Consider the following 26,573-nt stretch of genomic DNA (forward strand, 5'->3'; position numbering starts at 1 on the left):
AAAGGAATAATAAAAATATCCAGTTCAGAATCCTATATTACATTTAACTTATTTCCCCTAGGCTGGAATAATCCCACAAACTTTCCTTAACTTTCACACACTTGACATCTTTGAATATTATGGGGTACTTGTTTTCTAGAATATCCCTCAATTTGGTTTATTTTTCATTTCCTTATGACTAGATTTGGGCTATCCATTGTTGGCAGGAATATCATAGAAGTGACACTTGATTCTAGTCATTGCACCCTATCAGGGGGTACAGGATTTTGAATTGTCCCATTACTATTGATATTCATTCTGATTACTGGATTAAAGTGGTTCTGCCAGACTTCTCTGTGAAGTTACTTTTCCTCTTTGTTAGAAATACATATTTTATGAAATGATGTAACTACCCCATTCCTCACCAAAATTCTTCCCATCTGTTCATTTACCTATATTGGTATAGACTCCCGTTTTTTTTACTTTATTCAGTGAGTTATATAATTTATTGCTTCTGTGTTCTTTTGATATGTTCCCACCATTCTCTAGGCACTTTCTTGCTTTCTTTCTCAAGATGTTCCAGGATCATCTTATTCTTTCTCTGCCCCAGTCCTGTAATTAGCTGTGTCTCCAAAGATCCAGGCTCCCAACAGGGATGCCTTCTTCACTCTACTTGGACTCAGTACACACCAAATCACCCCTCCTTGAGGACACTCTTGTCACCCATTTTTGGATCTGACTCTCCTCTCCAGGATGTACTGCACACAGATGCTTATTTTTGTCACTGAGGAAAATGGGGCTTGGAGATAGTGACAGCCTTCTTCATAAAACTAGGAAGACCAAGTTGTGACCTAATTTCAAGTTTCTTGTCTTAGAATTCTATGACCTTTTTACCACTCCAGGTTAGTTTGTTACCCCCTTAAGCCCTTAAGTAGACAGCTATGGAGCAGTATGAGCTTTATTATATTGATATTGATACTATATCTTACTAAGAAAATCTATATTGGTCCAAGAGAACCAAGTGTAGAATTAATGATTTATTTGGTAGGATCATTAAACCATATGCCTAAACTGTTGAAACTATACATTCAGAAGCTTTTCTTCCTTACTCTTTATGGTTAAACATATTGGTCTACGCTGGTAATTTACATAATAAGATGCATGAACTAAAGAGTAGAAAAAAGGGGCACCTGGGTGGCTCAGTTGGTTAAACATCCGACTTCGGCTCCGGTCATGATCTCGTGGTTCATGGGTTTGAGGCCCACGTCAGGCTCTGTGCTGACAGCTCAGAGCATGGAGCTTGCTTCGGATTCTGTCTCCCTCTCTCTCTCTGCCTCTCTCCTCCTCTCATGCACTCTCTTGGTCAAAAATAAATAAACTTTAAAAAATTTTTTAAAAAGATTATAAAAAAGGGATAAAGCGAGGAAGAAGGGAGTTGGGGAGTTATTTTATAATTTATTAAGGTTGATAATATGAAAAAGTATGACATTCTGATTACAGTAAGCTTTTAACAGTCTTTTCCTTTCTGCTAACTAGACTGTAAATACTTTTGGAGACAGAAGAGATGATTGATGTATTTTGCCTTCCTCACAGAATTAAACGTAGTATCTGCAGGTAGTAGGTGCTTAACCTTTAATTGTTGAGTCAATGATTAAACTCCTAGGGGTAGCAGAATATGAGTATTCTATTCCTTTCTCCTAGTCAGCTTTCTCAAGGCTTGTTTCATGTCCTTGTTCCTAAGACTGTAGATAAAAGGGTTCAACATGGGGATTACCACAGTATAAATAACAGTGACCACACTGTCCTTTGTCACTGAGTAGGTGGATGAGGGGCGAATGTACACAGAGATGGCAGTCCCATAGAAGAGTGCCACAACTGTGAGGTGGGACCCACAGGTGGAGAAGACCTTGTGCCTGCCTCCTCGAGAAGGGACCCTCAGAACGGCACGGGTGATGTGGACGTAAGAGACAATGATCAAGATGAAGGGACTCATGATCACCAAGGAGCCCTCTGTGAAGGCCAAAAGCTCATTGACAGAGGTGTCAGAGCAGGAGAGCGTCAGCAGTGGCTGGACGTCACAGAAGAAGTGGTGGATGACGTTGGGCCCACAGAAGGAGAGGCGGGCCATGAGAATCGTGTGGGTGAGTGAGTGAAGGTGGGACAGCACCCAGGACACCGTCACCAGCAGGAGACAGCGCTGGGGGCTCATGGTCGTGGTGTAATGCAGTGGGTTACAGATGGCCATGTAGCGGTCAATAGCCATGGCAGCCAGGAGGAAGCTGTCAGTGATTGCACAGGTCACAAAGAAATACATCTGTGTGAGGCATTGGGCAAAGGGGATCTTCTTGGTCTTGCTCAACATGTTTGCCAGCATCCGTGGCACGATGACATTTGTAAAGCAGATGTCCACCAGGGACAGATTGGAGAGGAAGAAGTACATGGGGGTGTGGAGGCGGGTGTCCCCCCGGATGGCTGCAATGATGACTGAGTTGCCAGCCACGTTGACCAGATACATGGCCAGAAAGCTGGCAAAGAGCCACTCCTGATATTTGGGGTCACTGGTCAGTCCCAGAAGGAGGAATTCTGTGATGTGACTCTGGTTTCCCCTTGACATTTTTATCCTGCAAGTAGAAAATACAAAGGAATGTTAGGCATGTGTACTGGCTTGGAGTCTCCAGTTGTTATAACTTCCCATGAAGGCTGGTATAATTGATGAGAGTATGCATTTTTGATGTGGCTTCAGGAACTGGATTCTTATCCTTGAAATGGGTGCAGTGAAGCAAGGTCCAGAAAGAACAAAGCGGGACCTCAGTTTGGCAGGAATTGTGGCCCTGCTTATCCACATAAAGACAGAGACTCGGCTGCAGTGAAACATAATCAGAAGTCAATTACCTGCTCTTGTGCTCAGGATGAAGTCATTCTGGCCAATAGCCAGAATTTAATCCTGGTCAGTCACTATGTTCCTGGCCTTGGACTCCTAATGTCCACCTTGCCTAGCAAGCAGTTTGGCCTCAGGGTCTTGTTTTTTTGCCATTCTGCTATATTAACTCTCTGCCTGTTATATATTTGCTAACAGAATAAACTCAGAATGGACAGCTTTGACAGCACCTTGAATGATGGAGTATGTTGTATAAGTGCCAGAATTAGATTCTTTGGATCAGGAGAATTAGTGTAAAAAGTCCAGGATTTGGTTTTAGTCCTGGTGTAGTTACTTACCAGGTGTTCCCCTTTGAATATCTTGTGCCTTCTTTATTTTTCTCATGGAAAAATGGGAGAAGTACAACACCATTTCTGTCAAAATGTTGTGGGCATCAAATGAAGGAACATATCTGAAAAGTGTTTTGTAAATGAGCAGGTGCTATATAAGTGATAATTATATAAATAATATATAACATAAAGTAATATATAATAATGGAAAATAATTCTCATATTTATACTTTTTTAATGTTTATTTTTGAGAGAAAGAGAGGCAGAGCATGAGCAGGGAGAGGAAGAGAGAGGGAGACACAAAATCCAAAGCAGGCTCCAGGCTCTGAACTGTCAGCATAGAGCCCGATGTGGGGCTCTAACTCACGAACAAGGTCTTGACCTGAGTCAAAGTTGGATGCTTAACCGACTAAACCACTCAGGCACCCCAGTAATCCTCATATTTAATATATAGTACCTGGTTAAGGCAAAAGAAAGTGAGAAAGTGTGTGTGTGTGTGTGTGTGTGTGTGTGTGTGTGTGTGTATCTGTGTGTGAAATGGATGAGGTGGTCACTGAAAGGAGAGCAAGATCAAAGCTTCTAGAGAGGTGTGAAACAGGCAGCATTAGAATTTCCTGGTCAGAGAATGAGAAGGGACAGAGATTTCAGTGGGTTTCCTACTTTGTGAGGTCTTTTCTGCAGTAGTGACGGATAAGTTATGGGGCCCAATGCTGACAGTCTTCCCACAACCAGGTCACCTAGAATGGTTTCAAATATCTTAGCAAAGCCAGATGACCTTTGTTTAGCCAATACTTTTGACTTACTCAAAGGTTTTTTGATGTGGGACAAGAGACTGGTTTGCTACGACACCCTCATTCCTATGATTATCTCTATGCATCCTTCTTAGTTCCCAGGCAGGCTGTTTCTGAGCTGAGACAGTGGGAGAAATGGAGAAAAGGCCAGGAAGAGGCAAGGGGGCATGGTCATAGGGTAGGTGCATGTGCCAGGTAGGGTCAAGGGCCTTGCCTGAGAAGTTTCCAATTAAGAAGCAAGTGATTGAACTCCTACAGCCCAATAGTAAGAAACCCAATAGCCCAGTTAAAAAATGGGTTAAGGATGTGAATAGACATTTCCCAAAGGAGATGCAAATGACAAACAGGTATATGAAAAGATGCTCAATGTCAATCATCACTAGAGAAATGCAAACCAGAACTGTAATAAGGTATCGCCCCATACCTGTTATGATGGCTGTTACCAAGGAAACAAAAGACAACAAGTGTTGGCAAGGATGTGGAGAAAGGGAACCATTCTGCATTGTTGGTGGGAATGTAAATTGGTACAGCCATTATGGAAAACCTGTATGGAGGTTGCTCAAGAAATAAAAAATAGAATTACCATAAGCTCACAGCAATTTCTCTTCTTGGTATAGATACAAAGAAAATGAAATAACTATTTTTAAAAGATATTAGCACTTTTATGTTCATTACAGGATTATTTATAATGGCCAAGGTGTGGAAACAACTTAAATGTCTACTGATGGATGAGTGGAATGTGTTCTAGATGTACAATGAAATCCTATTCAGCCTTAAAATAGAAGGAAATTCTGCCAGATGGCGACAATGTGGATGAACGTTAAGCTCATTATGCTCAGGGAAATAAGGCAGCCACAGAAAGACAAATAACTTCACAATTCCACTTACATATCTAAAGCAGTCAAATCCATAGAATCGGAGAGTGGCATGGTGTCCAGAGGCTGGGGAGGGGACACCGGGGAGTTACAATGGGCATAAGGTTCAGTTAAGCAGGATGAATAATCTCTAGAGATCTGTTATACAACAGGGGATGTATAGTCAGTAATAAGGTATTTTATACTTAAATATTTGTTGAGGGTAGATCTCATATTAAGTGTTCTTACCACAATAAAATAAAATTTTTAAAAAAGGAAGCAAAATAATGAGAGCAGAGAGGGGATTGAGGAGAGTATTATGGGATCGCTCAACCGCAAAGCCACTTGGGGTGTGACTGAGTTGGGTTCAACTGCAAACTCCACTGAGTCCAGCCTAGTGGCTAAATTGAGGGCTCTGAGATCAGACAGTCCTGGTTTCAAGTACTAGCCTCACCAGATATTGGCAGAGTGATTGGGCAAGCTGCTTAACCTTTAAGCCTTAGTTTTCTGGTTTAGAAACAGTAATTATAATAGGATCCGCCTGTAGGTGGTTATAAGGATTCTCATAATATGCATATATAGCATATGTAAATGTGCATATATATTATGCATATGTAGTTAGTAGTGTAAGTCAGACAGAATAAACTCCTGATAAATGCCAGCTATAATTATTTCTGCTCTTTAACAACATTATTTAATGGATTCGTGTATGTAAGCTGTAGGAAACTGGCACATAATCAATGTTCAGTAAGTGTCTGAAGAACTGACTAATCTCAGAACCAGAAGAAAAATCAGAGATCATTCCTTCCAAACCACCACCCAGGGCAAGAGACTTGCAGTAGCTCTGACGGCAGTCATCCAGCTTGTATACCTGTAGTGACAGGGAACTTCCTGGCCTTCTAATTTTTTACCCATAGAGTTATACTGAGCAAAAATTGCATTTTTGGTATTAAAGTCAAGAATCAAGAATTCTGAACCTCACACTTCCAATATTCTTTCTTTACTGATTTCAGTTATAACAAGTGACCACAATTTTGCTTTTCTTTTACTTGTGGAATTATTGATTTGTTAAGCACTCAGTAAGCACTTTCTGAGTGCTGGCAGTCATGGCAGGTCCTGGGGACACAGAGGTGAAGAGACACCAAGTCTTCCTACGGATGTTGGAAGACAGTGGCCATGTCTGCCTGAGTCTTCACTTTTCCACATCAACTACCTTCTGTTTCCTCTGGCCAACCCCCAGGACACAGCCTCAAATTCTCTCGCATCTCCACTCACCCTCTTCCTCCATCCTGGGACTGACCCTCCTATGTGACAGACATGTCACCAGCGAGGTAGAGTGGGATTAGGGGCTCAGGAGTCCTAATATCTTCCTCTTTACTCAGAAAAATTCTACTTTCATGTGTTTTACAGATTTAAAAACCAGTATTTTTGAAGTCAAGCTCTCAGTGCTAAAGAGGAGTGTCAAAACTGAAATTCTAGGGGCGCCTGAGTGACTCAGTAGGTTGAGCGTCTGACTTTGGCTCAGGTCATGATCTCACAGTCTGTGGGTTTGAGCCCGGCATCGGGCTCTGTGCTGACAGCTCAGAGCCTGGAGCCTGCTTCGGATTCTGTGTCTCCCTCTCTCTCTGCCCCTCCCCCACTCATGCTCTGTCTCTCAAAAAAAAAAAAGTAAAACAAAATTTTAAAGAAGCAAAAGATTGAAATTCTAATTTACATGATCCATTTGCAAAGGGCCAATTAAGACCTAAAGAAGGAAGTTGGTCATGTAATTTGTGTATTTATTGTATTGAAGTATAGTTGACACACAATGTTACATTAGTTTTAAGTGTGCAACTTTGTGATTCCACAACTCTGTACACCGTGCTATGCTCGCGGTCAGTGTAGCTACCATTTGTCACCAATTACATTGCTGTTACAATACCATTGACTATGTTCCCTATGCTGTACCTTTCGTTCTCATGACTTATTCATTCCATAACTGGAAGCCTGTATCACCCATTTTCCTCTGCCTCCTGCTCCCCTCCCCTCTGGTAATTGCCACTTTGTTCGCTGTTTCTGCTTTTTTTTTTTTTAATTTTTTTTCAACATTTATTTATTTTTTGGGACAGAGAGAGACAGAGCATGAACGGGGGAGGGGCAGAGAGAGAGGGAGACACAGAATCGGAAACAGGCTCCAGGCTCTGAGCCATCAGCCCAGAGCCCGACACGGGGCTTGAACTCACGGACCGCAAGATCGTGACCTGGCTGAAGTCAGACGCTTAACCGACTGCGCCACCCAGGCGCCCCTGTTTCTGCTTTTTTGTTTGTTTGTTTGTTTTGCTTTTTAGATTCCACATATAAGTGAAATCATGTGGTATTTGTCTTTTTCTGTCTGACTGGGTTGGGTTCTGATTTATTTCAGATTTATTGGGGTCTGATTTATTTCACTTAGCATAATCTCCTCTAGGTCCATTCATGTCACAAATGGCAAGATCTCATTCTTTTTATGGCTGTGTAATATTTCATTGTGTATATGTAGCACATGGAAGTTGGTCATTTAACACTGTACTATGAGTTCACAGCAGAGCTGGTGTGACAGGTCTTAGTTTCTCCTTCCTTACCTTTCTCCTGTTTTAGCCTTTCCCACAGCCTGTGTCCCATGCTGCTCTGAAGTTGGGGTAAGGCCACTGATGTGGGTTCTCTTTAGTGCAGGACTGGCTTTAGGGAACACTGTGAAGCCAGGCTGGGATGACAGAGCCTGGACTTTTACCCCTCAGCATCCAGGCTGGGATGACAGAGCCTGGAATCTTACCCCTCAGCATCCATGCAGCTACACTGTTCCTCTGAAAGGGTCTATTCCTTTGCTTGGAGTCTTACCATTCATAGCAAATCCTTCCTTTTTTTTTTTTTTTTTTTTTTTTTTTTGTGAATGGAGAAGGGAAGCAGAGGGATGTGGAAGAGTTTGAGACAAAGAGATAATGTAATGGAGGCAGGGTGGTAAGTAATGGTCACATGACCTGGCTTGTAGTCCTACCTATGGCATTAATGTGTTGCATGTAATTGGACAACTCATTTCACTTCTCTGTAAAAATGAATGTGTTAGTAAGTTTCTGGCACTCCAGGTTAGAAGCACTCAAGGTTGGGTATGGTTGAGGATACCATTTACTTACTCAGGTAAGGGATGGTGACCTCCAGAGTGGGTTTTGGAGGATCCAAGCACCTTTTCCCTGGCCTTGGTGGTCTTGATGTCTAGAGGAATGGAGGGCTTGGAGCATAGAAAGAATGCTCATAGGCCAGGAAAAGGAAGGAACCCCAGATTCTGATGAGAGGTATCAAGACCGGCGATGTTGGGTAATGTTGGGGCATGTGTGATTGTTGCCTCAGTCTAGAGATGAGGTTGTCAGCTCCTGAGTGGCCACGTTTCTTCTTCCTCCAGAGAGGTGACTCCTCAATGTAGCCCCAGGCACTGGAGTCATGAGCCTTTCTGTCATCCCCGGCTATACACCACCTTACTGCTTCAGGTTCCATCAGATGTTAAGGGAGAAGGTGTGGGCTCAGAGGCATCTGACTGTCCTGTATGTGACCTCATCCCAAGGAGCTAGACAGCCTCCCCAGGCATCAACCCCAGGGAACTCATTAGACACTGTGTCTGGGAGAGAAGTAGAGACCTCTCAGTAGAGACCAAGGAAACTCAGGCTGAGATAGGAGTGTTTTTCTTGGATCTCCAGATAATTAGTCACTTGTTCTAGAAAACAGAGGCAAATGCATAGAGAAAGCCTGGGGCTTCTCTCAAGATGTGAGAGAATGTGTACACACACACACCTTTTTTTTTTCTAGTTGCAAACTAGACGTAACATAAAATTTACCATTTTAACTGTTTTAAAATGTATAGTTCAGTGGCTTTAAGTACATTCACATGGATGTACAACCATTACTGCCATCCATCTCCAGAACTTTTTCATCATACTGTATGGAAACTCTGTCCCCACTAAGCCCCAACTTTCCACAGCTCTCTCTTCAGCCCCTGGAAACCACTGTTCTCCATGAATCTGACTGTTCGAAGCTCCTTACATAATTGGACTCATACAGCTTTTGTCCTTTTGAATCTGTCTTATTTTACTCTGCATATAATGTCTTTGAAGCTCATCCATGTTGGAGCATATTGGATTCATCCATTTTTAAGGCTACAGTGTAGTTCTGCAGTCCAGATATTAGCTCAGTCTTAATGTTTGTAGCAATATCTTTTTTTTTAAAGGTCACATATTTATTTATTTATTTATTTATTTATTTATTTATTTATATGAAATTTATTGTCAAATTGGTTTCCATACAACACCCAGTACTCATCCCAACAGGTGCCCTCCTCAATGCCCATCATGCACTTTCCCCTCTTGCCCCACCCCCCCATCAACCTTCAGTTTGTTCTTAGTATCCAAGAGTCTCTTATGGTTTGCCTCCCTCCCTCTCTAACTTTTTTTTTTCCTTCCCCTCCTCCATGGTTTTCTGTTAAGTTTCTCAGGATCCACATAAAAGTGAAAACATATGGTATCTGTCTTTCTCTGTATGACTTATTTCACTTAGCATAACACTTTCCAGTTCCATCCACGTTGTGTAGCAATATCTTTAATTCAGTGAGTTACTGTATCAGAAAACAACAGTGCCATCATTAATTTTACTAACTTTTTATCCAGTAGGCATTCAGTAGTATCCACTGGAAACAGGCTTTGTTCCTCAGCTATGGAGTGCCCATTTCCAGACACTGCAATATGATTAGTTAGCCTGTAAGGTGCCTTAGTGGCTTTCTTAGTTCCAGTTTGAAGGATTGGTAAAAGCAATTTTTGACTTTTTATTACTGTAGTAAAATATACATAGCACCATTTTTGACTCATAGGGTGCTCCTAATGTCCATGTTTAAACTATTCACTCTCTTTTTCTTTAAACTCTGAGCAATTGGGCTCAAGAAGATGTTACAACTTAACTGGCACCAATATACTCTTTGAAAACACTGTTTCATATGCCACAGTAGGCTAAGTTATTAACATGTATATAGTCAAGGAGAAGACAGCTTCATCATTTTTTTCGTTTATTTGTAGGTTTGCCCAATTTATTTGGAAAAAAGTTCTCTCATGATCAGGTTTTAAGTGTAGATAGTGCGGCTGTGGGGTGAGAAAGTGAATCTTCATATCTCCTTTTAAGCAATGATCCGTTAAGTATAAGAAAAATATGAGCAAAATCTACTTTATCTCAGCACATACTGACTAATCTAACTATGTTCTCAGCTCTACCCTAACCTCAGTGGAAAAGAAAATCAAATGAGCAGCATGTTGCCTAAGTTGAGAAATGTTCATACTGTTTTCTATGGTGGCTGCATCATTTTACATTCTTATCAGTAGTGAGTACACAGGGTTCTATTTTCTCCACATCCCCACCAACATTTGTTATTTTCTGTTTTATTTTGTTTTGGTTTTTTTGGTAATGGCCACCCTAACAAGTGTGAGGTATTATCTCATGGTGGCTTTCATTTACATTTCCCTGATGGTGAATGATGTTGTTTTTTAAAAAATTTTCTCAATGTCACTCATCATCAGGGGGAAAAAATCGAAACCACATTGAGATACCACCTCAAGCCTGTCTGAATGGCTAAAATTAACAACACAAGAAATAACAGGTGTTGGCGAGGATTCTGGGAAAAGGGAACATGCTTGCACTGTTGGTGGGAATAGAAACTGGTACAGCCACTCTGGAGAACAGTATGGAGGTTCCTCAAAAAACTAAAGATAGAATTACTCTATGAGTCAGCAATTGCACTCTTAGGTCTTTACCCAAAGGATATAAAAATACAGATTTGAAGGGTACCGGCACCCCATTGTTCATAGCAGCATTATCAACAATAGCTAAACTATGGAGAGAGCCCAAATGTGCACTGACTGATGAATGGATAAAGAAGATGTGGTATATGTATATGTTTTTACAAAACTGTTTATTTATTTATTTTGAGAGAGAGATATAGAGAGAGGGAGAGAGAGAGCACTGGGGAGGGACAGAGAGAGAAAGGGGGAGAGAGAATCCAAAGCAGGCTCTGAGCTGCCAGCTCAGAGCTCAGAGCCCAATGTGACTTGAGGCTCAATCTTACGAACCCACTGAGACCATGACCTGAGCCAGAATCAAGTCAGATACTTAAGCAACTGAGCCAGCCAGGTGCCCCTCTCATTGTAGTTTTGATTTGCATTTCCCTGGTGATGAGTGATGTTGAGCATCTTTTCATGTGTCTGTTGGCTATCTGTATGTCTTTGGAGAAATGTCTATTCATGTCTTCTGCCCATTTTTAAAATGGATTATTTGTTTTCCTGATGTTGAGTTGCATAAGCTCTTGTATTTTTTGGATATTAATCCCTATCAGGTCTTCCATTTGCAAATATCTTCTCCATTCAATAGTTTTTCTTTTCTTTTGGTTTTGTTGATTCTTTCCTTTGCTGTGCAGAAGCTTTCTAGTTTGATGTGGTCCCAAAAGTTTACTTTTGCTTTTATTTCCCTTGCCTCAGGAAATATACCTAGAAAAATGTTGCTATGGCCAATGTCAGAGAAATTACTGCCTGTGCTCTCTTCTAGGATTTTTATGGTTTCAGGTCTCACGTTTAGGTTTTTCATCCATTTTGAGTTTATTTTTGTGTATGGTGTGAGAAAGTGGTCCAGTTTCATTCTTTTGCATGTTGTCGCCCAGTTTTCCCAGCACTATTTGTTGAAGAGACTTCTTCCCATTGCATATTCTTGCCTCCTTTGTCATAGATCAATTGGCCGTGTAATGGTGGGTTTATTTCTGGGCTCTCTATTCAGTTCCATTGATCTATGTGTCTGTTTTGGGTCAGTACCACACTGTTCTGCTTACTAAAGCTTTGTGGTATGTCTTGAAATCTGGGATTGTGATACCTTCAGTTTTGTTTTTTCAAAATTGCTTTGGCTACTGGGGGTCTTTTGGGTTTCATACAAATTTTAGGATTATTTGTTCTAGTTCTGTGGAAAGTGTTGTTGGTATTTCGATAAGGATTGCATTGAATTTGTAGATCACTTTGAGTGTTATGGACATTTTAACAACATTTGTTCTCTAGTCCATGAACATGGAATGTATTTCCATTTGTGTCATCTTCAATTTCTTTCATGATGGTTGACAATCTTGAGTATATTTTCATATATTTTTTGGCCATTTTTCTGTCTTCTTTGGAGAAATATTTGAATCCATAGCCCATTTTAAAATCAGGTTATTTGGGTTTTTGCTACTGAATTGGAGGAAAATACAGTTTCTGTACAATGTATCTGATAATGGATTAATCTATTAACCTAATAGATTATCTGGTATGTTTTGCAAATATTTTCTCCTATTCCCTAGGTTGCCTTTTTCCACTGTGTTGATTGTTTTGTTTGCTTTGTAGAAGATTTTTAGTATGATGTATTTCATTCCTCTAGTTTTGCTTTTGTTGCCTTTTTTTTTTGGTGTCCTATCCAAGCAATCAATCACTGTCAACACCAATGTCAAGTAGCTTTACCCATAAGTTTTATTTGAACAATTTTATGGTTTTAGGACTTACAGTTAAGTCTTTCATCAATTTGAAGTTGGTTTTATGTATTTTTTATTATTTTTTTTAAATAACCTGTTACCTTTCAGCTATTTAAAAAAATTTTTTTTTAACGTTTATTTATTTTTGAGACTGAGAGAGACAGAGCATGAATGGGGGAGGGTCAGAGAGAGAGAGGGAGACACAGAATCTGAAGCAGGCTCCAGGCTCTGAGGTGTCAGCACAGAGCCCGACGCGGGGCTTGAACTCATGGACCATGAGATCATGACCTGAGCCGAAGTCGGCCGCCTAACCGACTGAGCCACCCAGGTGCCCCTAAAGTTGGTTTTAGTAAGTAGTATAAGAGTCCAATTTCATTCTTTTCCATGTGGATATCTAGTTTTCATAACATCATTTTTTGAAGAGACTACCGTGTCCTCATTGTATATTATTTTTTTTCATGTGGTCATTTAAAAAAAAATTAAATCCAAGTTAGTTAACATATAGTATAATAATGCCTTCAGGAGTAGAATTTAGTGGTTCATCATTTACATAGAGTGTTCATCACAAGTGCCCTTCTTAATGCCCGTCACCCATTTAGCCCATTTCCCCCTGCCCCCCCCCCCGCTCAGTTTGTCCTCTATAGCTAAGAGTCTCTTATGGTTTGCCTCCCTCTTTGCTTTTATCTTATTTTTCCTTCCCTTCCCCTATGTTCATCTGTTTTGTTTCTTAAATTCCACATATGAGTGAAATTATATGGTATTTGTCTTTCTCCGATTGACTTATTTCATTTACTGTTACACACTCTGGCTCCATCCACGTTGTTGCAAATGGCAAAATTTCGTTCTTTTTAATGACTGACTAATATTTTGTTTTATATTCTCAAGACTGGTTTTGCTATTTGGAATTCCTCGTACTTTCATGTGGATTTTAGGATTCTTTTGTTTATTTCTATAAAAAATGCCATTGAGGGGCGCCTGGGTGGTGCAGTCGGTTAAGCGTCCGACTTCAGCCAGGTCACGATCTCGCGGTCCGTGAGTTCAAGCCCCGTGTCGGGCTCTGGGCTGATGGCTCGGAGCCTGGAGCCTGTTTCTGATTCTGTGACTCCCTCTCTCTCTGCCCCTCCCCCGTTAATGCTCTGTCTCTCTCTGTCCCAAAAATAAATAAAAAACGTTGAAAAAAAAATAAAAAAAAAATGCCATTGAGATTTTAGGATTTTAATAGAGACTGAATTGAATCTGTAGATCACTTTGGTTATAATGGTCATTTTAACAATACTTAGTCTTCCAAGCTATAAACATGTGACATTTTTCCATTTTCTTGGGTCCTTCTTTTATTTCTTTCATCAAATGCTTTTGTTTCCAGTGATTAAGTCTTTCATCTCATTAGTTGAGTGTATTCCTAAGTAATTTTTTCTTTCTGATGCTACTGATGAGGTAGTTTTCTTATTTCAGATTGCTCATTGTGAGTGCATAGAATCACAACTGAATCCTTAACACGCTGTAGTCTGCCTCCTTTCGATTCCTCCATTGCAACCTCATTAACAAAGTCACTAATGGCCTTCATGTCATTAAGGGCAATGGAAAGTCTTCCAGACTGTTTTGCTTCAACTCTGTTAATATTTTAATGTTGTTGACACAGCCTCTTGAGCCTTATTCTATCCTTGAATTATATGATTACTTCCTTTCAATCCTCTTTGGTAATACCTTCCCTATCAGACTCTTCAATGTCAGAATTACTCAGCACTCTTCCCTAGTCCTCCTCAGCCTTCATGTTTCATACTCCTCCTAGTTTATGTCATTCATTCTGATAAAAAGGCAAAATATGCTCAAGAAACTCAATATTTTGGTTTAGCCTTGAGCCAAATGTCCAACATTTACATATGTTTAATGAGCTTGTGTGTGTGTAAGGATCCAATACATTTCCCTTCACAATTTCCTCATTAAAGGACATACCTGTAGCATTATTCCACTATTGGAATCAACCAGCCTCACAGGTATCTACATGGTGGGAGGAGGAGCTGTCAAGGGGATTCCTCTCTACTCCCTAGGGTCATGTAGAAGCTTTCACCTGACTTGGCAAGGTGTTCAGATGGACTGCTTTGACCTTGCCTCTGACTATATTTACTTTCAGAAGAGATTTATTTCATTCTTACCAATGTTTATTAGCAAATTTCCAGGTTCACCCTAGGCTCCTTTGTTTGGGTAGCAAAACTTTGATTCAAGTCCTTTGATAGCATCTGTTCACATCAGCTCACTCCTTCTAAAGGGTGGCAGGATATTCTGACAGAGGATGTCCTCCTATTCTGACAGAGACAGCACTCTATGTGACAGAGAAGGACGAACCTTCTCTTTCACCACAACGTATTACCTCAGGGTCTCTTGTTATCTAAAATTCCCTTTAGTGTGACCTTTTGGGAGATTAGTTGTTGACAATGAGTTGTGGTTACAAATATTATGACCAGACCAGAGCGTTTTGATGCCAGGGCAAAATTTTTCAGAGCAATGATAAGCATTTGCAATGGTGTTTCTCCATCAACTTTGGTCACAGAATGTTTAAAATGAGAAGCACCCTTATGCTTTTTAATGGTGGACATGCAGTGTGAATATGAAATAAACCTTTGGTTTCAAGGTCCAATGATTTTGAGATTGTTTCCTGACAGATACACATTGCCTTCTTCCAGATATAAAGGGCATTTCATGAGGATCATGGACCTGTGAACAAAGGCAGAATAAAAGGGAAAGGAAAAGGGGTCAAAAGCTGAGAATTCACTGTGAGGACCCATTGGTATTAGTGGGGTCACTAAATCTGTTTTGTATATTCTTCCATCTTTTCAGACTTATTCTCTCTGTTCTCAAATTGAACAAGCAGCATTGGAGTTTCTGCTGTCCCTCAAACACATTCCAGTACTTATTGCCTTTTCCTCTTTGTGTGGTTCCCACTGTTTAGAATGCTCTGTCCACTTGCTGCTCTATTGAACTTGCTCTGTCAATCCTTAAGGACATCCTTAAGGACAGTCTCAAGTTGTTATTCTAAGAAGTCATTCCAAATTCCCTACCGAATTCATGTAACTTCTTATTCTCAAAATGAATAGGACTTTGTAATTTCTTGAGTATTAGCCAAAGTCAAGTCCATAGAGGAGGGATTGGAAGACGCCTTATTGTACTTCAAGATAATTTTATTTATATAGGGGGCAGAAATAGCTTTCCTGAAATGTGGGTTCCTAGTGGCACTTGTCCTGGATTGTACATGTATTTGGTCAAGGTTTTTGATAGAAACTAAGTATTCTAGCTTCCCAGCCAGGGCTCTTATTTCTTTTCAACACTACCTTATTATTAAAAAAAATTTTTTTTAATGTTTGTTTACTTTTGAAGGAGAGAGAGAGACAGAGTGTGGGGTGGGTGGCAGAGAGAGAGGGAGACATAGAATCTGAAGCAGGCTCCAGGCTCTGAGCTGTCAGCACAGAGCCGGACGTGGGGCTCAAATCCACAAACTGCGAGATCATGACCTGAGCCGAAGTTGGATGCTCAGTGGACTGAGCCACCCAGGCGCCTCTCAACACTACGTTAAATGACCTCTTTGTGTGTCATGTGAAACAATGGATAGGAGGGAAAGATAACATGATCATTTCTTGGGTCATCTCCCAATTAAGACATTCCATCAATTTTTTCTTTCTATGAGTGAATTCTGTCCCTTAATTTCCTCAAACCCCTCTTCATATCCTTGTTCCTCAGGCTGTAGATGAAGGGGTTCAGCATGGGTGTCACTACTGTGTACATGACTGTGGCTACCCGGTCCTTCACCACTGAGTACATGGACAGGGGCCTGAAATACACATAGGTGATACTCCCATAGAACAACGCCACTACGGTGAGGTGGGAGCTACAGGTAGAGAAGGCCTTCCACTTGCCAGCTGCAGAGGGAATTCTGAGCACGGTGACGATGATTCGCAGGTAGGAGAAGAGAATGCACAGAAAGGGGGTCGCGATGACAGCCAGGGTCTCGGTCATGACCACAATCTGGCTGGAGGACGTGTCAGAGCAGGATAGCTTTAGCACAGGCTGGGTGTCACAAAAAAAGTGCTTAATGACATGGGAGGCACAGAAGGACAGGCGGGACATGAGTAGCACACGGAGCAGGGAGTGCAGGTGGGAGATGGTGCAAGAACCCAGCAGCATGAGGAGGCAGCGCCGTGGGTTCATAACCCTATTGTAATGGAAGGGGTGGCAGATGGCTACCAGCCGGTCTATTGCCATGGAGGCCAGCAGGTAACTGTCAGTGTTCCCACAGGCCATGAAGAAGTACATCTGGACCAGGCATCCCACGAAAGAGATAGCCTTTGTCTCTGACAGTAAATTCACCAGCATCTTGGGTACAGTGACAGTTGTGAAGCAGATATCCATGAATGATAGGTTGCTGAGGAAAAAGTACATGGGGGTATGGAGCCGAGGGTCTGAGTGGATGGCCAGGATGATGAGCACATTGCCCACCACGGTGACCAGGTACATGATGAGGAAGATGGCAAAGAGAGGTTTCTGTAGCTGAGGGTTGGAAGAGAGGCCCAGGAGGATAAAGCCTGAGTCACTGCTGTAGTTCTTGGTCTCCATGTCTGTGCCTTCCTGGACAGGGTGTGGAGAAGTAGTTGGAGAGATGTAAAAGGCAATTTCATCAACGTTTATTTATTTTTTTTGGGACAGAGAGAGACAGAGCATGAACGGGGGAGGGGCAGAGAGAGAGGGAGACACAGAATCAGAAACAGGCTCCAGGCTCCGAGCCATCAGCCCAGAGCCTGACGCGGGGCTCGAACTCACGGACCGCGAGATCATGACCTGGCTGAAGTCGGACGCTTAACTGACTGTACCACCCAGGCGCCCCAAAAGGCAATTTCATCAATTCAGCTTCTTCCCTAATCTGCAGCCTAGAAAAATAATCTCTCTGCTTTTGTTAGAATTTCAAAACACATTTACTTTAAGAAACTACTGAGATAGAGAATAAAATCCAACAAGGAAAAAATAAAGAAAATTTCAGTTGCTTTCCCAATAAGAAACTAAAAGTGTGTCCCATGCTTCTTAGGAACTTCTAGGTAGCCTAATGTGTGTGAGTTCTTCTCAAAAATTTTAGAACGATATTCTTCTTAGGTGGTTTCCTGAACAACTCCTTATCCTCTTTTTTCCTTCATGTCCCAGGGGAAGAGGCTGCTGAGTTCCACCTTGAATCAGGATGCTTTCATACAAGGGGTTTCCATGAATTAGGTCCTCTCATTAGGAGTCTCTCCTACTCATGGGACCAGAGGTGGTAGTAGTAGTAATGGGGATGGAACAAAAGGGAGCAACAAATGTCATCAGTGCTCCTTGGTATCCACAGAAGTCCGATGAGACTTGCTTAGGTCTTCATAGCAAAATTTGCTTACTGTTTATTTAAGTATTTTTGTTTGGCCAATATGATCCAGATACTTGAAGTTTTAGAAAAGGATGCCAGTCAAAATAGGAATACTAGCATGGATAGCCCATGTTATTGTGGTTAGTTTTAAAATATGTTAATTTTTCTGATTAAAAGACTATGAAGTCTTCATTCTAAACCTTCAAATATCATTGAAATAGAAGACTTTGAATGTAAGTCCCTTTCTTACCAATATCATGATAAGAAACACACATAAAAAGATATGGTCATTTTTGTGCAGTGATGGAGGAGTTAACCAACTCTATTGTGGTGGTCATTTCAGAATGTGTAAGGGCATCACATCACCATCTTGTTTCACCTTAAACTTACAAAATGTTATGTATCCATTATATTTCAGAAAGGCTAGAAAAAAGTCAATTTTCTCAACTAATAAAGATCAATGCATGTGTAATAACACCCCAAAAGCATTTTTTTGAAGTGTCAAAGTCATTTGTACAAAGATATTTATGGCATCAAATTCAAACTCAAAGAATTTTTAATGGGACTTGAGAAGGTCATTCTAAAACTCATCTAGAAGAGTAAGTGGCTAATGAAAGAGAAAATAATTTTGAAAAAATTAGAATTTCAGAGAAGTTTTCTAACCAAAAATCAAAGTACATAACAATGAGAAACAGTAAGATAATAGTACACACAGAGAAAAACAAATGAAGGGTCAACATAAAGAATTCTGTATACCTGTGTTTATACATGTTTATAGATCTTAATCTATGTAGAAATTAATATATAATATTTATCTCATAGCAATGAAAAATGGATGAACTATTAAATAAGATATATGATATTTATGTCAATTGGCTGCAGCTTTTGAAAAGAGAAGACTAGATTTATATCTTAACACACATAGAAATAATTCTATATGAATGAACAAACTAAAAGTAAAAACAAAATCCAAACCATAAAGTAAGTATAAGCTAAAAAGGAGTATATATTTATGGTCTCAGGACAAGGATGCCATTCCAAGTAAGAAAAAAATGTAGAGGTATAAAGACAAAATACTGTACTCAAATATTTGATAATTACATAATAAGTAAAGCTGCAACGTACACTAATGACTCAGTGAGAGAGAAGAAATAACAGCCAACACTACAGAAAATACAAAAAATTGTAAGAGAATATTATGGAAAACTATTTGCCAACCTGGAAAACTATTTGCACAAGTAGAAGAAATGGATAAATTCCTAGAAACATATAAATCATCAAAACTGCAGCAGGAAGAAGTAGAAAACTTGGACAGACTGATAACCTGCAAAGAAATTTAATCAGTAATCAAAAAACTCCAACAAAGCAAAGTCCTAGACCAGATGGCTTCACAGGTGAATTCTACGAAACATTTTAAGAAGAGTTAATACCAATTCCTCTGAAACTATCCCCTCCCCCCCCCCCCCAAAATAGAAAAGGATGGAAAACTTCCAGATTCATTCTGTGAGGCAAGCATTACCCTGATACCAAAACAGGTAAAGACACAACAAAAAGAGAACTGTGGCCCTAATGAACATAGATCCAAAAATCTCAATAAAATACTAGCAAACTGAACCCTACAATACATTAAAAGAATCAGTTGCATTTCTATACACCAAAAATGAAGCAACAGAAAGAGAAATCAAGAAATTGATCCCATTTACAATTGCACCAAGAACCATAAAATACCTAGGAATAAGCCTAACCAAAGATATAAAAGATATGTATGCTGAAAACTATAGAAAATTTATGAGGGGCACCTGGGTGGCTCGGTCGGTTAAGCGTCTGACTTCGGCTCAGGTCATGATCTCATGGTCCGTGAGTTTGAGCCCCGTGTCGGGCTCTGTGCTGACCACTCAGAGCCTGGAGCCTGTTTCGGATTCTGTGTCTCCCTCTCTCTCTGCCCCTCCCCTGTTCATGCTCTGTCTCTCTCTGTCTCAAAAATAAATAAACGTTAAAATTAAAAAAAAAAATTTATGAAGGAGATTGAAGACACAAAGTAATGGAAAAACATTCCATGCCCATGGATTGGAAGAACAAATATTGTTAAAATGTCAACACTACCCAAAGAAATCTATAAATTCAAAGCAATCCCAATCAAAATTGCACTGGCATTCTTCTCAAAGCTAGAACAAACAATCCTAAAATTTGTATGGAACCCCACAAGACCTCGAATAGCCACAGTTATGTTGAAAAAGAAAACCAAAGCAGGAGGCATTACAATCCTGGACTTTAGCATCTACTTCAAGGCTATAATCATCAAGACAGTATGGTTCTGGCATAAGAAAAGACACATAGACCAATGGGATAGAATAGAGAACCCAGAATTGGACCTGCAAATGTATGGCCAACTAATCTTTGACAAAGCAGGAAAGAGTATCCAAAGGAAAAAAGAGTCTCTTTAGCAAAAGGTGCTGGGAGAACTGGACAGCAACATGCAGAAGAATGAAACTAGACCACTTTCTTACACCATTAACAAAAATAAACTCAAAAGGGATGAAAGACCTAAATGTGAGCCAGGAAACTATCAAAACTGGCAGTAATATCTTCGACCTCAGCCGCAGCAATTTCTCGGTCAACACATCTATGGAGGCAAGGGAAATAAAAGAAAAAATGAACTATTGGACCTCATCAAGATAAAAACCTTCTACACTGTAAAGGAAACAATCAATAAAACTAAAAGGCAAACAATGGAATGGGAGAAGATATTTGAACCTGACATATTTGATAAAGGGTTAGTGTCCAAAATCTATAAAGAACTTACCAAACCCAACACCTAAAAAACAAAAAATCCAGTGAAGAAATGGGAAGAAGACATGAATAGACACTTTTCCAAAGAAGACATCCAGATGGCAAACAGACACATGAAAAGATGCTCAACATCACTCATCATTAGGGAAATACAAATCAAGACCACATTGAGATACCACCTCACACTGGTCAGAGTGGCTAAAATTGACAACCCAGGAAACAACAGGTGTTGGTGAGGATGTGGAGAAACAGGAACCTTCTTGCATTGTTGGTGGGAATGCAAACTGGTGCAGCCACTCTGGAAAGCAGTTTGGAGGTTCCTCAAAAAATTAAAAATATAAGTACCCTACAACCCAGGAATAGTGCTACTAGGAATTTATCCAAAGGATACAGGAGTGGTGATTCATAGGAGCAGATATACCCCAGTGTTTATAGCAGTACTTTCAACAATAGCCAAATTGTGGAAAAAGCCCTAATGTCCATCAACTGATGAATGGATAAAGAAGATGTGGTTTATATATACAATGGAATACTACTAGGCAATGAGAAAGAATGAAATCATACCATTTGCAACAACATGGATGGGACTGGAGGTTATTATGCTAAGTTAAGTCAGAGAAAGACAGATATATGTTTTCACTCATATGTGGAACATGATAAACTTAACAAAAGACCATGGGGGAAGGAAAGTGGAAAAAATAGTTTTAAACAGAGAGGGAGGCAAACCATAAGAGACTCGTATATACAGAGAACAAACTGAGGGTGATGGGGGGTGGTGCAGGAGGGGGGAGATCATTGATGGACATTGAGGAGGGCACTTGTTGGGATGAGCAGTGGGTGTTGTATATAAGTGATTAATCACAGGAATCTACCCTCAAAACCAAGAGCACACAGTATATACACTGTATGTTAGCTAACTTGACAATAAATTATATGTATAAATTTTTTTAATGCCAGAAAAAAAATGAAAGAATCATTCATGACAGTCAAGTGGGTTTTTTTCCCCTATGTTGCAAGGGTAGCTCAATATTCAAGAATTAATCAATGTGATACACTACATTAATAAAGGATAAGAAACACATGATGATTTCAATATATACAGAAAAAGCATTTGACAAAGTACAACATCCATTCGTGATAAAAACCTGCAACTAAGTGGGTTTAGAGGGAATATACCTCAACATCAAAAAGGCCATATATGAAAAACCCACAGCTAATATCATCCTCAATGTGGAAAAATGGAGAGTTTTTCTTCCATGGTCAGAAACAAGACAGGGATGATACATTCATCACAGTTATTCAAAATAGTACTGATAGTTTTAGCTACAGCAATCAGACAAGAAAAAGAAATAAAAGGCATCCAAATCAGCAAAGAAGAAGTCAAACTTTCACTATTTGCATATGACATGATAGTCTATATAGAAAGCCCAAAGACCACCACAAATCTGCTAGAGCTGAACAGTGAATTCAGTAAAGTTTCAGGATACAAAATTAACATACAGAAATGAGTTGCATTTCTATAAAGCAATAACAAAGTAACACAAAGAGAAATTAAGGGATTGACCCCATTTAGGATTGCACCAAAAACAATGAGATACCTAGGAATAAACCTAACCAAAGAGGTGAAGATCTGTACTCTGAAAATTATAAAGCATTGATGAAAGAAATTGAAGAGGACACAAAGAAATAGAAAGTCATTCCATGCTCATGGATTGGGAGAACAAATATTGTTAACATATCTATACTAGCCAAAGAAATCTACACATTTAATGCAAGCCCTATTAAAATACCAACAGCATTTTTCACAGAGTGAGAACAAACAATCCTATAATTTGTATGGAACCGCAAAGGGCTCTGAATAGCCAAAACAGCCTTGAAAAAGAAAAGCAAAGCTGGAGTCATCACCATTCCAAACTTCAAGTTCTACTACAGCTTTGATCAAAACAGTATGGTACTTGCATAAAAATAGACACAGGGGTGCCTGCGTGGCTCAGTTGGTTAAGTGTCAGACTCTTGATTTCAGCTCAAGCCATGATCTCACAATTCATGAGTTTGAGGCCCGCATTGGGCTGTGAGCTGACAGTGTGAGCCTGCTTGGGATTCTCTCTCTCCTTCCCTCTCTCAGCCCCTCTCTAACTTGTGTGCACACACACACTCTCTCTGTCTCTCATTCTCAAAAATAAATAAACTTAAAAAACATTAGACACATAGATCAATAAACAGTATAGAAAACCCAGCAATGAATCCACAACTATATGGTCCTTTATACTTTGATAAAGCAGGAAAGAATATCCAATGGGGAAAAGTCTCTTCAACAAATGGCATTGGGAAAACTGAGCAGAAACTTGCAAAAGAATTATATTGGACCACTTTCTTATGCTATACACAAAAATAAATTCAAAATGGATGGAAGACCGAAGTGGGAGACCTGAAACCAGAAAAACCCTAGAGGAGAACACAGGCAGTAACTTCTTAGACATCAGCCTTAGCAACTTCTTTCTAGATATGTCTCCTAGGGAAGGGAAGCAAAAGCAAAAATAAACTATTAGGACTACATCAGAATTAAAAGCTTCTACGCAGCAAAGGAAACAATCAACAAAACCAAAAGGTAACCTATGAATGGGAGAAGATATTTGCGAATGACCTATCTGGTAAAGGAATCTATAAAGAACTTATAAAACTGAACACCAAAAGATAAATTATCCAATTAAAATATGGGCAGAAGACATAAAGAAACATTTCTCCAAGAAAGATATATTGATGGCCAACAGACACATGAAAGGTGCTCAACATCAGTCATCGTGAGGGAAATGCAAATCACAACTACAATGAGATATCACCTCACACCTGTCAGAATGGCTACAATCAACAACACAGGAAACCACAGGTGTTAGCAAGGGTGTGTAGAAAGGGGATGTAGTAAGGGTGTGTAGTAAGGCACCTCTCACACTGTTGGTGGGAATGCAAAATGGTATAGCCAGTGTGGAAAACATTATAGAATTCCCTCAAAAAGTTAAAATAGAATTACCCCATAATCAAGCCATTGCACTACTAGGTATTGACTCAAAGAATACAAAAATACTTATTCAAAGGAACACATGCACCTCAATGTTTATAGCAGCATTACCTACAATAGCCAAATTATGGAAAGAGCTAAAATGTCTATCAACTGATGAATGGATAAAGAAGATATATACTAGACACACACACACACACACACACACACACATGCGTGAATATACAATGGAATAGATATAAAATGGAATATTACTCAGCCATCAAAAAGAATGAAATCTTACCATTTGCAACTATGTGGGTGCAGGTAGAGAGTATTATGTTAGGTAAAATAATTCAACCAGAGAAAGACAAATACCATATTTCAAATGTTGTGTTTTATCTACCCTAAGTGATGCTATCGCACCTGTTCCCCAAGCCATACAGATGTGGTAGAGAACAAAGCTGGTGTGGTCTCTGCAACAGAAGTCCTTTTACTGCCCAGTGCCTTATGCCTCCTGCTGACCCACTCCTTTTCTCCCTCCTTTGCTCCCACACATTGGGACCTTTTCAATTTACTTCTTTCTTTTCCCTTTCTGCCTCCCATCCCATGAAGCCATGTGCTCACCCATGTTCCCTGTCTTCAGAGAGGAACAGTTGTAGGAGACTTTGGCCCTCAGTGCTGTCACATTGTGAGAAAACAGAAACTCTCTCCTTTTTCACCATCAGTACTTGACCTTCGAATCTCTCCTGGGTCAGATTCTTAGAAACCCAGCTTGTCCCTGACTACCCTCTTCCCACTTCCAGCAGAGAGGCAAACGGATATGGAGCCCCTTGAACAGATATGTCTTGCTTAGGGAACCTGCAGAGCCCTTTCTAGGCATGTTCCTTCTCTTCAGTTGTCTGAAATCCCTTCTTTATGCCCAATTTTCACTCTAGTGTCAGATTGGAGCTTAACCCAGCCATTCCCAGCCATTAAATTACAGATTCCAAGGCAAGTGGACATTTGAAATATGCCCACTGGGTTCTTTTCTTCCGTCTCTTTCAACGTACCTTTGGTATCCATCTGATCGACTAGAAGTGCTTCAAGTGGGACTTTGGCTGAAACCCAGTGTAGTGTCCCTCTGCTGGGCTGGCAGTGCCTCACCCCGATGTCTCCTACTGGAGACACCCACTTCATCGCAGCCCCTTCCCGTGGATACTCTCAGTCACGGTCATACAGTAGCGAGCAGTGACACAGTGCTCAGGTGTGCCAGACCCTGTTCTAGGAATTTTATGTACATTAAGTCATTTAGTCTTTACAGTACCCCCATTTTACAGATAATGAAAGTGAGGGAGAAGCCCTTGAAGTGACTTGGCTAAGTCCACACAGCTAGAGGGTGTGGAGTTCAGCTTCAGAATGTGTGCTCTTACCCCCTGCAGTATTCTCGTTTTCTCGTTCACTTGTCTCCTGTCTTTGAGATGGAGGAGAGAAGATGGGATTAGGAAAAGAGAGGAAGATCATATGAAGATGTTGACCCCCAGGTTCTGTTCCCAAGGACCCCTCAGCCTGCCTACCTGTGGGCTTGACAGAGGAGGTTCAGGGTCCTGATCAGACTAGGGGGTCTCCCGGGGGTTAAGGTCAGGTTCCAAATCTGTGAGGAAGTAGGCGAGGGGAAATGCAGATCTGGTTTCAGGAATGTGCTGTCTCCTTTCTCTACCTACAGTGGGCGTTGGAACCCAGGGGCCTGTCCTCCATGCATGTCAGAGCCCTGTGGGGATTGGCCCTGTGGGCTTCCCAGGAGAGGAGAACATTACTGATGTCCTCACTGAACTCTTTTGGGAGCTCGCAGGGGCTTCTCACGGGAGCTTGGTGGGAACTCTTGGCTGTAGGTGTAGCCTCATCTCCCCAGGAAGAGATAGGGCCATTCAGCAACAAGGGTGGAGGTGATTCATGAACAATTTATGTTAAGTATGTATGTGAAAATGCGTGTTGTGCACACACACGCTCTCTATACATGCATGTACTCCTTGTGCATGTCTGTGTGTAGGCTTCTGTGTGCCTACCTGGAGGGAGAAGTGACGGCCTCTTACGTCTCTGAAGTCTGTGTCTACATGCATGGCTTATCTAGGTGCTGGTGCAGTGTTATGGCAAAGGATTTAAGAGGCAGGCTCTGTAGCCAGAGGGAGTAGATTCAAATGCTGGCTCTGTCGCCTACAATCTTGATGTGCTTTTGCAACTTAGCAGATAGATATTTTAAGTTTTTGTTAGAATTCCAGTTAACTAATATACAACATAATATTAGTTTCATGTGGACAGTGTAGTGATTCAACACTTCCATACAACGCCCGGTGCTTGAGTGAATTCCTTAATCCCCATCACCTATTTAACCCATCCCTCCATCCACCTCACCTCTGCTAGCCATCAGTTTGTTCTCTATAGTTAAGAGTCTGTTTCTTGGGTTGCTTCTCTTTTTTTTCCCTTTGCTCATTTGTTTTGTTTCTTAAATTCCCCATATGAGTGAAATAATATGGTATTTTTCTTTCTCTGGTTGAATTATTTTGCTTAGCGTAATACTCTCTACCTCTATCCTTGTTGTTGAACATGGCAAGGTTTGATTCTTTTTGATGGCTGAGTAATAATCCGCATCTCCTTTATCTTCTTTATCCATTATTCAGTTGATGGACATCTGAGCTGTTTCCATATTTTTGCTATTGTATGTAATGCTACTGTAGACATAGGGGTGCATGTATCTCTTTGAATTAGTATTGGGGTTTTTTAAAATTTTTTTTTTTTTTCAAAGTTTATTTATTTTTGGGACAGAGAGAGACAGAGCATGAACGGGGAAGGGGCAGAGAGAGAGGGAGACACAGAATCGGAAACAGGCTCCAGGCTCTGAGCCATCAGCCCAGAGCCTGACGCGGGGCTCGAACTCCCGGACCGCGAGATCGTGACCTGGCTGAAGTCGGACGCTTAACCGACTGCGCCACCCAGGCGCCCCAGTATTGGGGTTTTTTAAAGAGAGAAATAGAGAGCATGAGCAGGGGAGAGGGACAGAGAGAGAGGTGGG

The 26,573-nt window shown here is 40.6% G+C and overlaps 2 protein-coding genes across 2 annotated transcripts; both read right to left on the reverse strand.

Moving 5' to 3' along the window:
* Nucleotides 1-1,663: 1,663 nt before the first annotated feature.
* LOC125150487 (olfactory receptor 1L6-like) lies at nucleotides 1,664-2,602 on the reverse strand. Its single transcript, XM_047830436.1, has one exon. It carries the CDS (start codon nucleotides 2,591-2,593, stop codon nucleotides 1,664-1,666), a length of 930 nt encoding a protein of 309 aa, XP_047686392.1. The 5' UTR covers nucleotides 2,594-2,602.
* A 13,432-nt stretch (nucleotides 2,603-16,034) lies between these two features.
* LOC125150500 (olfactory receptor 1L4) lies at nucleotides 16,035-17,283 on the reverse strand. The gene is made up of 2 exons (XM_047830454.1): nucleotides 17,255-17,283; nucleotides 16,035-17,033 (listed from the first exon to the last, which is right to left on the reverse strand). Exon 2 carries the CDS (start codon nucleotides 16,965-16,967, stop codon nucleotides 16,035-16,037), a length of 933 nt encoding a protein of 310 aa, XP_047686410.1. The 5' UTR covers nucleotides 16,968-17,033; nucleotides 17,255-17,283.
* Between the last annotated feature and the right edge of the window lie 9,290 nt (nucleotides 17,284-26,573).

This window comes from Prionailurus viverrinus, chromosome D4, assembly GCF_022837055.1.
Source record: "Prionailurus viverrinus isolate Anna chromosome D4, UM_Priviv_1.0, whole genome shotgun sequence".
Classification (NCBI taxonomy): domain Eukaryota; kingdom Metazoa; phylum Chordata; class Mammalia; order Carnivora; family Felidae; genus Prionailurus; species Prionailurus viverrinus.

Bases quoted from the DNA above. Each gene is read 5' to 3' on its own strand.
- LOC125150487 (XM_047830436.1), bottom strand. From the start codon at position 2,593: ATGTCAAGGGGAAACCAGAGTCACATCACAGAATTCCTCCTTCTGGGA.
- LOC125150500 (XM_047830454.1), bottom strand. From the start codon at position 16,967: ATGGAGACCAAGAACTACAGCAGTGACTCAGGCTTTATCCTCCTGGGC.